The following is a 15,246-nucleotide window of genomic DNA, read 5'->3' as shown; positions in this document are numbered from 1 at the left end:
CACCACCTGCACGTTCCCCTCCAAGTCCGTTCCTTCATCGTCGCTGGGTCAAAATCCTGGAACTCCCTACCTAACAGCACTGTGGGAGAACCTTCACCACACGGACTGCAGTGGTTCAAGGAGGCGGCTCACCACCACCTTCTCAAGGGCAATTAGGGATGGGCAATAAATGCCTTGCCAGTGACGCCCACATCCCATGAAGGAATAAAAAAAGGATGATGCGAAGATGGGTAACCCATCAGCGGAGGAGCGGCACACATGGCTGCTCGTGATGCCAGGGAGTCACTCTTATCTAACAGGTTCTCATAAGGAGAACTGCAAACTAAAGATAGTGAACTACTCAGACCACCTGGAACAACCACCAACACCAGGACCCCACTCCGCTTGCACAAACCAGTCCTTCAACCACACATACACCCATTGTAAACACGTCCAATGGGTGGCATCAAGTCTTGCCATTCGTGATGAAGCCCATGAAAGAGTGCTTTCACAAAAGGGACTCAAGAATGGACAAGACGTGGCAGTAGTGGTGACAATTATAATATTTAATGTGCATGTAATAAAAATAAAAATAAGTGAAAAACATTACATTTCCTCATACACTCTTGTGCATATCTTTAGTGATTACAAAACCTTAGCCTTCCTCTTCCCACAGCTTCTACACGGTGCATCCCCTGTGGCTCCTGCAGAGGTAGTGCAGTTAACTCCGGCCCCTTAATGCTGAGATGCTCTGGGCCTACGCGCTCTGGGTTTTGGAGGCAGTGAGGGCCCCGCCAAAGACTGCTCCACTTGCACCAGTACAGGGGCAGACTAGGCTATCGGGAGGGAAGACACCATTGCGGATACTGGTTGAGGGGGGAGCAACGGGTGAGACATGGGAGCACATTGAGTGGGGTCCCCACTTCCATGTCCCCTTTCGCCATCATCCCTCTCCAGTGCCCAGCGCAACATCACTCCCACCACTCTGCTGGACAACAGCATGGAGCACATCTGTGATGCGTTCAAAGCCACGGCTAAAGTATTTGTCTGCCTGTTTAAGGCGGCAGACATGTTGGGATCCAGAGTCTGCACGGACATTATCATGGCCTGAATGGACTCATTTGTGAGCCATGCTTGACGCTCAATGAAGACTGCCATTCTCTCCGTCGCAGACATTCCCGCACTTACCTGCGCCACCAATCCATTAATACTGGAGGTGAACGCCTCCATCCTCTCCGCTATTGTGGAGATTGTGCGTGGCACATCTTCCCGTACCTCGCAAAGGTGCAGCTGTACGTCTATCATTCTCAATTTCAACGATGGCCCCCAGGGTTCAGCATCAGCGTCCAGCTGAGCAGAGCTTGGAGAGGAGTGCATCCCCCCCCCCAAGCAGACTCTCCACAGCTGCCCCTGCCACCAGTATCTGCTTGTGCACACTTGTGAATGGTGAATCACCAGGTGACAACCCAATTATCTGCCTAACAGGGCCCACCAAAGTGCGAGTGTCTGCGCTGGTGCATAGCTGGATATAATGTGATGGTTCGCCCTCAGAGAAATGGAGCTCCTCTGAGGAATCACCCTCTTCCATGGCGCGTGCCTCCTCATTGATCCTTGAAGGCCCTGGAAGAGAACATAAAGCAATATTAAGAATCATCACAGAAGTTAGTTTGCAATGAGTATACTGAGGTGTGCAACAGGTCAATCATTGATAACATCAATTTATGATGTGTGTGAAGGATGTTAAAGTTCTGTCACCAGATCTTTGCGGGGTGCCAGTCTCAGCATCTCCAAAGCCCAGACATTCCACCGTGTGGCTGAGCTCCAACACCTTTGTCAGCGGCACTACTTGTGGTGGCCCCCTTCAGACCTACTCTCCCATGTATTTTGCGCTCTCTTCTACAAGGGGAAGAAGTACAGAGGCCTGAGTGAGGGAGATGTGGTCACCTGATGGATGCATTGCTTTGGGTGAGGCTGCCAACGAAAGAGATGCATCAGAGGATGAGTATCAGACAGATTCATGATTGGGGTGAGTGGGAGTGGGTTCACAAATGGGGAGGTGAGGAAGTGCACAGAAAGTGAAGGTAAGTTGATAATGAGACTTAGTGGGTGTGAGGAGTGATGTGATGGAGTAGGCTTGGCAAGACAGAGTGAGGGGGGGTGATGTACACCACAGGATGTAGATGAATCTGTAACTGTACTCATTTTTCCTGACCTGGTTCGGTCATTAAAGTGCTTCCTGCTCTGCACCCATGACTTTGCCACCGTGCTCCTGCTGCTCAGCTCCCCTACCACCTGGAGCCAGGCCTTTTTGGTGGCAGAGGCAGGGCACTTCCTCCTATCACCCGGGTACAGTGCATCCCCACTGCTCTCCACACGGCCAGTAGCAACTCAAGCAAAGAATCATTAAACCGGGGTGCTGGCTTAGTCCTTTGATGCTCCATTTCTTCAAATTCCTCCTTTCTCCCTCAAAATCCATAGTTGCAACGGCCCTTTAAATATTCCAGTTCCCAGCACGTCATACGGGTGCGCAGTATGCCCACTGCGCAGCTTGGAGACGTGAAACCCGGAAGTCACATTAAGGGCTTTCAATTGAGTAGCAATCGCTCGAGCCAACGCACGCAAGATTTTTCCGGGTTTCTCACACGACTATTCATTCCCCGTTGAGTTCCCACCGTCATGTTAAAATTTATCCTCACCATCCCCCCCTCCAAAAAATCAACCCTGATTAGAAACAGAGGGAATACATGCAAGAATCTGTTCTTCTTTGAGAGAAGTAGACCACCGGAGTTTGTGTTCTGTAGTTCCTGTCTCTAAAGCGGAGCCATTGGGATATATTACAAGTAGGTACTCCAACTTCAAGAGAGATCTGCAATCTCCAAGGAATAGGTCCAGTGATTAGAATATTACCTCATTGCCCACTCTGGCTAAATGCTAAGCCAATAGCATCATCCCAACACCCGTTTCCGAAGAGGGGGATGCCTTACCAGAGATTAGGGTCCTTTCCAATTGTTGATGAGAAAATCCTTTACATGAATATTCTCACAACTAGCGAGAATATTATTGGCAGCTCAGAGGCACAGATGATGGCAATACAAGGCCAAGGGGTGAAACTGAGAATGCATGCAAGGGTAGGCCTACAAAGAGGAGGAGGAAACTGAGGAAAGTTAAAGAAAATATTAGAAAAAGTAAAATAGAGAGACAAATCTGAGGGCAGCAAATGTTTTACAATTTTAGTATTATTATAATTATAAAATGTTTTCAACTACCTCTTCCTGCCCTGGGAAGATTTGTCTATTTTACTTTTTGTAATATGTACTTTATTTAGCTCTCTTCAGTTGCCTTTTATATGAATCCCAGATCCTCATTTTTGTTTCCTTGTATCCTGTTAATTCAGTTGTTTCTTGCTCAAAATTGAGTGCCCAGTAGTTCGAATTAAGCAATTTAAATAAAGCATTTTTGCACAATTTCAATTCAGATTAACAGATAATTTAAATTAAGAGTAGACTGTAGAAGGCAAAGAGGTGGTCCATGAAAGGATAAATTGGGTAAAACTATTACTGAATATCCAGAGATGGCAGATATATTAAATGGATTCTTCATATCAGTTTTCACAAAGGAAGTCTGTAGACACATTGTAGTCGTAGTAAATAAGGGACCCTTAGCACATACAGAATTTAGTGAAGAAAGTTATGCAGAAACTGGAAGGATTAAATATCCACCTGCTTCCTGGGTTAGCTGGGTTAGCTGTGATACGTCCCAGAAATAAGGAGTAGTACTTGAGAACTAGACAATGGCAAACATGGTTCCAACAGCAATTTGGATTTATATAGCGCCTTTAACATAGGAAAATGTCCCAATGTGCTTCAGACAAAAATTGACACTGAGCCAAAGAAAAATATATTAGGACAGGTGGCCAAAAGTTTGGTCAAAGTAGGTTTTTAGGAGCATCTTAAAGGAGGAGAGGTGGAAAGGTTTAGGAAGGGAATTCCAGAGCTTAGAGCCTAGACGGCTGAAGGCATGGCTGCCAATGGTAGGGTGAAGGAAGTGAAGGATGCACAAGAGGCGAGAGTTGGAGGAACGCAGAGTTTTGGCGGGTTGTAGGCTGGAAGAGATGACAGAGATAGGGAGGGGTGAGGGATTAGAACACAATATTCAAAAAAAGGAGTAAGGCAGAAAATCTGGGAATTACAGGCTGGCTATCCTAACATCCGGGACTTCAGTTATGTGGATAGACTGGAGAAGCTGGCGTTGTTCTCCTTGGAACAGAGAAGGTTGCGAGGAGATTTGATAGAGGTATTCAAAATCATGAAGGGTCTAAACAGAGTAGATAGAGAGAAGCTGTTCCCATTGGCAGAAGGGTCAAGAACCAGAGGACATAGATTTAAGGTGATTGGCAAAAGAACCAAAGGTGACATGGGGAAATAATTTTTTACACAATGAATGGCTAGGATCTGGAATGCACTGCCCGAGGGGGTGGTGGAGGCAGATTCAATCATGGCCTTCAAAAGGGAGCTGGATAAGTACTCGAAAGGAAAAAATTTGCAGAGCCACAGGGATAGGGCGGGGTAGTGGGACTAACTGGATTGCTCTTGCATCGAGCCGGTGCAGACTCGATGGGCCAAATGGCCTCCTTCCATGCTATGAGTCTATGATTCTATCCAAAGTGGGAAAAATGATTGAGGGCATTTGACAGGATGCTTGAAATGAATCTCTGAATACCACGGAGTTGAATTTCCTCGGGGATTCTCCCAATCACCATCCATAACTTCCACAGAAGATCCGCAGAAACCCTGGAGAAACAGCGTAGACACCATATCATGCTCGATATGCTTTTAGCAAAATCGGGCCTTTTCATATCACACAGGTCTGTTCTGAGACCCCTGCTGATTCACGATATGGGACAGGGTGTCTGCAGCATGAAATTTGCTGTTGACACACAACTACATGAGATAATGAGCAGAAAGGAGAACATCTTCAGAGTCTTGGACCAATTATTGGCTGAGATTTGGCCACTGGATTTAATTGTGGGTAAATCAAGGGTAATGCCTAAGAGACATCACGTTTTTAACATGAAAAGGTTGTATTTTTTTTTATTCGTTCATGGGATGTGGGCGTCGCTGGCGAGGCCAGTATTTATTGCCCATCCCTAATTGCACTCGAGAAGGTGGTGGTGAGCCGCCTTTTTGAACCGCTGCAGTCCGTGTGGTGAAGGTTCTCCCACAGTGCTGTTAGGAAGGGAGTTCCAGGATTTTGACCCAGCGACGATGAAGGAACGGCGATATATTTCCAAGTCGGGATGGTGTGTGACTTGGAGGGGAACGTGCAGGTAGTGGTGTTCCCATGTGCCTGCTGCTCTTGACCTCCTGGGTGGTAGAGGTCGCGGGTTCGGGAGTGCTGTTGAACAAGCCTTGGCGAGTTGCTGCAGTGCATCCTGTGGATGGTACACACTGCAGCCACAGTGCGCGGTGGTGAAGGTAGTAAACGTTTCGGGTGGTGGATGGGGTGCCAATCAACGGGCTGCTTTGTCCTGGGTGGTGTCGAGCTTCTTGAGTGTTGTTGGAGCTGCACTCATCCAGGCAAGTGGAGAATATTCCATCACACTCCTGACTTGTGTCTTGTACTTGGTGGAAAGGCTTTGGGGAGTCAGGAGGTGACTCACTCGCTGCAGAATACCCAGCCTCTGACCTGCTCTTGTAGCCACAGTATTTATATGGCTGTTCCAGTTAAGCTTCTGGTCAATGGTGACCCCAGGATGTTGATGGTGGGGGATTCGGTGATGGTAATGCCGTTGAATGTCAAGGGGAGGTGGTTAGACTCTCTCTTGTTGGAGATGGTCTGAGGAGACTAAATTATGAAGAAAAAGTCAAGCAATTAAATTTATTTTTTCTGAAGCCAAAATAGAAGGAAGACACAACACGTGACTTCAAAACAACAGAATACAGATGAGGTTGAAGTAAGCAAGCTATTTAACTTGGTTGATAAGCACAGTATTTGAGGGCACAATTCGCAAACATCGAGTAAGGTTACTTTTTTCCTTCAAGTGGAGAAGACTCCCAGAGTTAATTGATTCAAGGTGAATTGATACCTTTAAAATGGAAATGGATCGATCTCCATCAGGAAGGGGGAATGAGGAATTTAGAGATATTAATAGCAATGCTTGATTTCACTTTTTAGGGGAAGGAATTTAACTTTCCCTAAAGTAGAGAATTCATAGGTGGTGTAGGAGGAAAGTCCATGATTGAATAATGATACACTGACCTGAATGGAGTGAGCTTGTTGGGCCAAATGACTCTTTTTGTTCTGAAATTTATGCAACCATTTGAATTATCATAGAATCATACAGTACAGGCCATTCGGCCCATCATGTCTGTGCTGGCTGTTTGACAGAGCATTCCAATTAGCCCCACTACCCTACTCTTTCCCCACAACCCTGCAAATGTTTCCTTTACAAATATATATTCAATTCCCTTTTGAAAGTAAACATGGGATCTACTTTCACCACCCTTTCAGGCAGTTCATTCCAGATCATAATAATGCTGCGTAAAAAAAAATCTTCTCATATCCCCTCTGATTCTTTTGCCAATTATCTTAAATCTGTGACCTCTGGTTACCAAACCTACTGCCAATGGAAACAGCTTCTCCTTATGTACTCTATCAAAACCCCTGATAATTTTGAACACCTCTATTGAATCTCCCCTTGACTGTCTCTGCTCCAAGGCTCCAAGGAGAACAATCCCAGCTTTTCTAGTCTCTCCACATAACTGAAGTGCCTCAAACCTTTTTATAATTTCAGTAAATCTCCTCTGCACCTTCTCCATGGCCTGCGGGAGCTAGATTTTTGACTGGAGAGGTAATTTTTCAAACGTGAGTTGCAGATGGAAGTCTACCAAAGAGTCTGTCAGACAAATTACAAAAGCTATGGATATGGGCACTTTATAAACATGGACTGCTCTAATTATAGGCAGCCCCTTGCTTGCTTGTAAACACTGATTTGCAATTAACAAAGTCTCATGTGCTGGATCTTTTATAGAAAAGCCTACATTCACTTTTTTTATGCAGGATTGGTGAATTTCTGATGCACAGATCCTTCAAGTATTGATGCTTGATGCCAGTCACAATTAAGAAATTTCCAATTCAGATTCAGCTTATGGATTTTAGCTTTGAAACATAGTTGAAATAGTAGCATCAAGAGCTGGAGCCAGCTCTCATGAACTGATGGGTTAAGATAGCATGTAACTTGCTGACAAGGTCTACTGTGCTTTTGCCTGATGCTACCAGAGCTCAGCACCCCAGTTAACCTTTATTAACCTGGATACTGAGCTCCAGCATAACCTTGCCATCTGCACCCTCGATTGATGATTGGTGATACTTAATGCTAACTGGAATCAAACTATGTTCCATCTCTGGGTACTGGTTGCTGGTCGCCTTTGACATCAAGGACAATGGCCACTGTCTTGATACTACTGGAACCAAACTTAGTACAGGCTTAAGTCGCTAAGCTGAAACCCATGGTAAGGGTTGAAAGAGCTCAGCATCCCTTTTGGGTCCTAACTATGCTTGCCTTTTCATGGGATACGTGGAACATTCTTTGCTCCAGTCCTCAGGTCTCCTCCCTCACCTCTTTTTCCGGTACATTGATGACTGTATCTATGCCGTTACCTGCTCTTGCCCCAAACTGGAAAATTTCATCAACTTTGCTTCCTATTTCGACCCCTCCCTCTCCTGTAAATGGTCCATCTCTGACTCTTCTCTATCTCCTTTTCTGGGGATAGGCTGTCAATCAATATTAACTATAAGCCCACTGACTCCCACAGCTACCTTGATTACACTTCCTCCAACCCCACTTCCTGTAAGGACTCTATTCCATTCTCCCAGTTTCTCCGTCTTCGTCGTGTCTGTTCTGACGATGGCACCTTCCACACCAGTACTTCCGATATGTCTTCCTTTTTCCTCAAACGAGGATTCCTTTCCACTGTAGTTGACAGGGCCCTCGACCGTGTCCGTCCCATTTCCCGCACTTCTGCCCTCATCCCTTCCCCTGTCAAAACCACGATAGGGTCCCCCTTGTTCCACCCCACCAGCCTCCGCATTCAACGTATTGTCCTCCGCCATTTCCACCACCCCCAGCGGGATGCCACCACCAAACTCATCTTCCCCTCCCCTTTCAGCATTCCGAAGGGACCGTTCCCTCCACGACACTCTGGTCCACTCTTCCATCACCCCCAATACCCATTCCCCTTCCCACAGCTCCTTCCGTACAAGCGCAGGAGATGCAACACTGCCCTTTCACCTCCTTCCTTCCCACTATGCAGGGACCCAAACACTCCTTCCAGGTGAAACAGCGATTTACTTGTACTTCTTTCAATTTAGTAAACTGTATCCGCTGCTCACGATGCGGTCTCCTCTACATTGGGGAGATCAAATGCAGATTGGGTGATCACTTTGCTGAACACCTCCGTTCAGTCCACAAGTGTGACCCTAAGCTTCCGGTCACTTGCCGTTTTAATTCTATCCCACTCCCACTCTGCCCTCGGCCTCCTACACTGTTCCAATGAAGCTCGATGGAAGCTCAAGGAACAGCACCTCATCTTTTGATTAGGCACTTTACAACCTTCCGGACTTAACACTGCTTTCAATAACTTCAGGTCATAATCACTGTTCCCATTTTTTCAGTCAGCAGGTGCTGGTAATGGTTCTGCTGCTGCCATTTACAGCTCCGCCAGACCCATCTTTTGTTTCTTTACTTGTCTCATTACCACCCTCCTTGCACCATCATCCCTTTTGTCATTTAATCACTCCTGCCCGCCACAGACTTTTTCTTTTGTTCTTTCCTCCCCTCCCTCCGGCTCTGTACTTGCTTAAAAACTGTTATAATCTTAAACTTCTTCCAGTTCTGATGAAAGGTCATCGACCTGAAACGTTAACTCTGCTTTTCTCTCCGCAGATGCTGTCTCACCTGGAGTATTTCCAGCATTTTCATTTTTTTATCCCAATAGATAAGACTGTTTTGCATTCCTATGATGACAGTGGATAAATGCATTGCCTGATGTGGCACTTAGCTATAGATAGAGATTTGTTGTTTATCAGCTATGATGGACAGCTACTTTGTGTGGACAGCTTGCAATGGCAGCCACTTCGACATTCTAGATCGTCAAGCTTATTGCTGCATACCAGGAACTCATGTCAGAACTTTGACTAAGAGACATGCCCACTATGGGGCTAACTCCTCCTCCAAGCAGCTAATTCCTCCACCTGGAGGCCAACTCCTCCTCCAGGGGGCTAACTTCTCCTCCAGCAGGCTAATTCCTCCTCCAAGAGGCTCTGCAACAGGTCAGTGCAAGATGGAATGCTTCCCTGCACAATTTCCTCTTAATGCCACAAATCCACCTCTCAGCTTAGTCCTGGATCTCACATATGGGCTGAAGGACATTTATGCCTAGAAGTTCTGTATCCTGAACCTTACTGTACAAATTCTAAGACTTTGGATAGCAGCTACTGGAAGCAGTTACCTACAGGTCACGTATAAACACATCAGCTGGAATTCTAGATTTTAATTATCCCAAATAGATGGGATAGGAAAAATATTGTGGTGAAAAGGTAGAATTGTTTTTCTTTCAAAGGGTGCTTAAGACTGCTTTCTCAATCAATATATTGCTATTCCAACAAGGAAGCAAGCATTACTTGATCTGGTCCCATGTACTGAAGCAAAGGAAGTATGCAACCTAAAAGGTGGTGGAATGTAGAACATTTTGAAACAGTGGCCACAATATAATTAGGTTCAGTATTAAGTATAAAAAAGTTGGCAATAAAGGTACTTGACTGGGGAAAAAAAGCAAATTACAGTGAAATTTTAAAAAGGACCGTACCAAGATTAAAATGGAAGGAAAATTTGGCAAATATTTGAACAGATGAAAAATGTACTGGTCAAGTACATTTCAAAAGGAAAAAATGTGTATCAAAGGCTGGGGCTCCATGGAAAAACATTTAGGTAATAAAAGAGCAAGGATAAATATCAAGAACATTGAAAAGTTACAAAAAAAGATGAGAAAATAAGAAAAAAAACATAAAGGGCAATAAAAAGACTGATAGGCACAGTAGTAACAGGATAGTCAAGATCACTAAGAGATGAAGGAGGCAAACTTGCAGTGGAGAGCGAGGGAATGTCACATAATAAGTGCTTTACCTCAGTTTTCACAGAAGTGATGGACACAGGGATTGTAGAACCATCAGAGGTGAGTGCAGGAGGTTATTATTCAGAGAGAGGATACTAAAGAAATTACTTAGACTGACAGTAGACAAATCACCAGGACCTGTTGGTTTGGAACAGAGGGTCTGCAGGAAAGCTGGGGAATAGCAGAGGCTCTGGAAACTTGTGCCAGAGGACTGAGGCTGGGGGTGGGGGGCAGGGAAATGGGACTCCCCTCTTCAGCATCCAGAATATTCAGAGATGGTAGGAAAAGTTCAACTCCATAGGATTTGTGGCATTGATCTATGGATATTGTGGATATTATAGGGCAACAACAGAGATTGTAACTGTCTACCATCACCAATTTTGCAATGTATATGATAAACTTTTATTGTGCACTGTAACAGAGGGACGATATCTGAGCCGTAGGCTTTTGAGAGCTCTGTATCCACTATAGGGGGTACAACTTTAAGAAATTATATAAAATGTCAGAACAACCAAGGCAAGGCAGTTATAGACATATGAAATCTTTAAAGGTAATTAAGGTCAATTAGAAACGACTCCCAGCCCGGAAGGATAAAAGGCAGGGAAATAGTTCAGTTGGAGGGAGAAGCTAAAAGTGTATGCTGGAAGGTAATCCCTGTTACTGGTTTGTTCATTGCTGCACTTAGTTTGTTCATTGCTGCACTTAGACACAACTGTTGTGGGTGAGTAAACCTCACTTGTTTTGAACATTAAGCTCCAGTCTACGTGTCTAATTGACCACTGGATCCAGAGCCTGCTTCAGCTTGTTACACGCATATTGGAAACAGGAATATCGATCATATTAGGAGCTAAATCCATACTGAATAAATTCCTGCTCCTAACTCTACCAACAGTACCTCCTTGCTCCATAAACAAAAAAAATTTTGTAAGAGTTCAGTTCCCCTTTTTTATATTTTTCCCTCCTTAACTATATATTTTTCTTCTACCTGCAATTTTGCTAGCCCACACACCTCCCACTCCCCAGTTTCATTTCCACTCTTTTGCCATTTTATTTGCTGTTCTTTTTTTAAATCCACTGAATCCTATTCTTAATTCCTCCTTTCCTACTTTGCTCTCCCTAGGCTCTAAGCTCTGGAATTCCTTCCCTAAACCTCTCCGCCCCCTCTCCTCCTTTTTAAGATGCTCCTTAAAACCTCTCTTTGACCATGCATTGGGTCACCTGTCCTAATATCTCCTTCTGTGGCTCAGTGTCAAATTTTGTTTGATAACGCTCCTGTGAAGTGTCTTGGGACATTTTACTACGTTAAAGATACTACATTAATGCAAGTTGTTGTATTTGTATCCTTTAATTTCCCCCCCAAACAAAAAAAAAATTGTTCTTTGTACTTAAATATTGTTTATTTTACTTTTTTTCCTGCCACACTTCTTTTGCTTCCCAGCAGAACGTGAAGGCATCAGCTAGAACCAAATAACAAGGACAGTGCCCACACTCTGTAATGGGAAACTAATCCATTCTGCTATCAGACGTCCAAGCCAGGATTTTCCTTGCCAATCAGTTTCAAGGTCATAGCTGGTATTCCACTGAGCTTGATACCCCCCTCATCGAACTGAATAGGGGCTGACTTTTCGGTAATAGAAAATGGGTCATGAAAGGAGCTATCTGCTTCCATCACAACTTTAGCAATTGCAAAATCATTCAAAATATTTTATACTCTGGTGAAGCATCATCAAAGTTCGCTTGAATAGCGGAGTCATTTTTTTAAAGCCTTTTGTATCCTCAATTAACTATTTCAGACATACAGGTAGGCCTCAGCAACCCGCAGTGGAGTTGTATCTTCCACCATGTAGGATGATCATTCGATTTGGATCCTCATTTATTTTGACTGATTGACGGAGAGCTGCAATGGAGGTAAATAGAGTAAAGCACATTGAGAACGTCAATGACTGCCCAAAATGGCTGTTAGCTGCCAGTCTGAATACTCATTTATTGTTGGTTGGTACTTGGCTCTCACTATAGAGAGACAGGGGTAATTTCAACTGTGGGCGATGGTGTAAAACTGACAATTTCGAATTGGCCGCCCATTATACACCCTGCATTATTTGCTGTCAATGGAAAGGAAAAATCGAGGTGGGGCGAATAATGGCCGTAAATTCAACATCGGCACTTTTACACCAGCGCCCACAGTTTAAATGACCCCCCATAGTCTTTAAGACACGACAATGTACACGTTCCATTACAAAAGATCACTTTATCTTACTAAACCGCCACCGCAGACTATCTCATGAAGGGCAGTCCCAGGTAAAGGAGTCGCTGTTGGTTCCTTGCTCTCTGTCAAAGCTCTAGGCTGATGGATAAATACACTGAATTTCACACCTTGGTTATCTGCGGCTCGAACAAACCCACTGTTTGCAGTCATTGTGATTGCCTTCAAAGCATCTCCGGTGCCAAAGATAGTAATAGATCGACTGTTAATTTTTGCACTGGCTTCTAATTTCGAGGCTCGTTCGGAAGGCTGGTCTGGTACCACCGTGATTCCCTGCAGCAGCTTCTGTGCCCGGGCCTTTTCTCCGGGGCCGCCCAACGTCTCTAGAATGGCTTGAAAATCTTTCACTGCTGACTCGCACGCAAACAGCTCTTTGTCCTTCATGAAGGCTTGCAGCTTGGGCAAGACGCTCTCCTCCCTTTCCTGGGAAGCCTGCTCAGTCAGTACTTTCTCCTTAAAGATGAAGCAGCAACCTCCATGACTTACTGCCGAAACAAAGGTGATCAGGGTAGTTATGTCTAAATTGACACGGTTGCAGAAATCCACTTTAACTTCAGTGGGAAAGGCAACACTGGCAACGATTGTAGACCGGTCTACTTTAGTCACCTGCAGAGGCTCCTCCAAATCTTCGTCAGAGTCGGATGAATTATCATCGGCCTCCTCCATGAAAGCAATCATTGAATTCACAGCTACTATGTCTCCCCGTACAGACAGCCCCATTTCTTTCAGTCTTTCTGCCATGGGGCTAGAAATGCCATTGTAAAATGCAAACACGATGTGTGGATTACTGTACTGCACCAGCTGCTGCTTGCTTGCTTCCAAATAATCTTCTGCTTGCTCGACAATACTTTTGTCTCCATATTGGCCTCTCCCCACCCAGATACTGTGCAGTGCCTCAGCTTTCCGACCGATGGCTTTGACCCAGGTGAGACCGCCATTTGCGACGACATCCACCACCAGGGACTGCTTTTCGCCAGAGTGCTCCTGATAGTTGAAAACGTGCAACAGGCTGACCACATCCTCCAGACTCTCTGCTGACTCGATCACCGCCTTCAGGTGGGTGAGGTTCGTGCTCTGGAGGTGCGACTCCTTCACTGAAACTTTGCCCGCTTCTACCTTCCGCAAGAACTTCAGCTCTGCCTTCAGCTTGCCGCAGAGCTTGGGCCCGCCCTGCACACCGCCCGCGCGAGAGCGGGACAGCGCCTCTGCCCTCTCCAGCAACTCCCAGGCTTCGCCGATCCTCTCAGAGAGAATCTTCTGTAGGGACATGGCATCCCTGAAAAGCAAAACATTCCACATTCACTCAAGTTCAGGATTGTTACTAGGGAGGAGGGAGGAGGGAGAGGCAGGGGAGACAGGTGACACCCAGATACACTCCAGCTAACAAGCACATTAGGCCACTTGCAGATCATCAGCTGATGCCGGTACTCAACTGACTCCACTAACTGGCAGGAATGAAGTGGTCTGGCTATTTGTTTCCATCTTCCTCATTTCTACTCACCCACAACGGAGTACCAATGCACAGTATTGCTCCCTAACTTAGTTAATCTCTCCATTGCCTTTCTCTTGCTTCCCCCTGAGGTGTCAGCCCTGGCTCAATAGTAGCACTCTTGCCTCTGGAGTCAGAAGGTTGTGGCTTCAAGCTCCACTCCAAGTACTAGGCTGACACTCCCAGTGCAGGACTGTGGGAGTGCTGCAATGTCGGAGTTGCCGTCTTTCAGATGCAGCGTTAAACCGAGGCCCCGTCTGCCCTCTCAGGTGGATGTAAAAGATCCCATGGCACTATTCGAAGAAAAGCAGGGGAGTTCTCCCCGGTGTCCCTCAACCAATATCACTAAAAAGATTATCTGATCCTAATCTCATTGCTGTTTGTGGGAGCTTGCTGTGTTTCCCTCTATTACAACAGTGACTACACCTCAAGTTCTTCAATCGGCTGTAAAGCACTTTGGGACGTCCTGAGGTCATGAAAGGCGCTGTATAAATGCAAGTCCTTTCTCTATTCTGATACTACGTCAACCAATCTTTCCCTCACTGAACTGCCCTCCACCATCACAAGCTCAACATGCATGGAGACGACACTGCAAAACTACTTCATTGGCTGTAAAACTCTTCTTCCCCAGTCAGCCTCTCTCTTGGCCCGTGTCCCTCATCTCTCCCTCTATGGGATCCTGAACTCCCATCCCCAGTCTCTCTGGGTCCCTGCTCTCAGTTACTCTCCCTCCCCCTGAGGGTCCCTATCGCCGGTCCACCTATTTCACTCTCACTGGGGCCTATCGCCCAGCTCCCCTTCCTGCGGTCCCGGTCCTCTGTCTCTGTTCTGTCCTCTTTTCCCCCCTCACCCCGGTTACCTTTCCGGATCGAGGGTCCGCGGCCTATTTGCTGTCTCCCGCTCACTATGAGGGCCTTTACACCGGAAGTGGGTCCGTAGTTTGCCACGTCCCATCGGCATCCGCATCCGGCCGCCATGTTGGTAAGGGCGATGGGCATGCGCAGTAACAGCGACTTCATGCAGTTTGGAAATGAGGAGCTGAAGGGAGTGGAGGGTCAATGAGAAGGATGGGGAGTTCGATTAGGAGGGAGGGCTGATTGAATTGAGGAGAAGGTCGAAGGGCTTGAGAGAGGATGGGGAATGAGAGGGTGAGGGTAGGACAGGAGGTTGGGAGGAGTTGAGGGGAGTAATAAAAACAGAAAATGCTGGACATACTCAGTAAATCAGGCAGCATCTGTGGAGAAAGAAACAGAGTTAAGGGGAGTGATTTTAAATGCCAAGAACGGATGGGTTGGGAGCAGCTGGGAGTTGAAAATAGTTGTTTTTTTGGGTCGCAACTGCGA

The 15,246-nt window shown here is 45.9% G+C and overlaps 1 protein-coding gene across 1 annotated transcript; it reads right to left on the bottom strand.

Moving 5' to 3' along the window:
* Positions 1 to 10,529: 10,529 nt before the first annotated feature.
* On the bottom strand, positions 10,530 to 14,855 carry c3h7orf25 (chromosome 3 C7orf25 homolog). Its single transcript, XM_067980949.1, is given in 3 exon segments — positions 10,530 to 12,453; positions 12,456 to 13,690; positions 14,763 to 14,855. Coding segments are annotated over 2 exon segments (1,251 nt in total). The 5' UTR covers positions 13,684 to 13,690; positions 14,763 to 14,855; the 3' UTR covers positions 10,530 to 12,430.
* Between the last annotated feature and the right edge of the window lie 391 nt (positions 14,856 to 15,246).

The sequence above is a fragment of the Heptranchias perlo genome, chromosome 3 (genome assembly GCF_035084215.1).
Source record: "Heptranchias perlo isolate sHepPer1 chromosome 3, sHepPer1.hap1, whole genome shotgun sequence".
Lineage (NCBI taxonomy): Eukaryota > Metazoa > Chordata > Chondrichthyes > Hexanchiformes > Hexanchidae > Heptranchias > Heptranchias perlo.
Note: the sequence above shows the minus strand (reverse complement) of the source record. Positions and strands in the feature narration are given on the sequence as shown.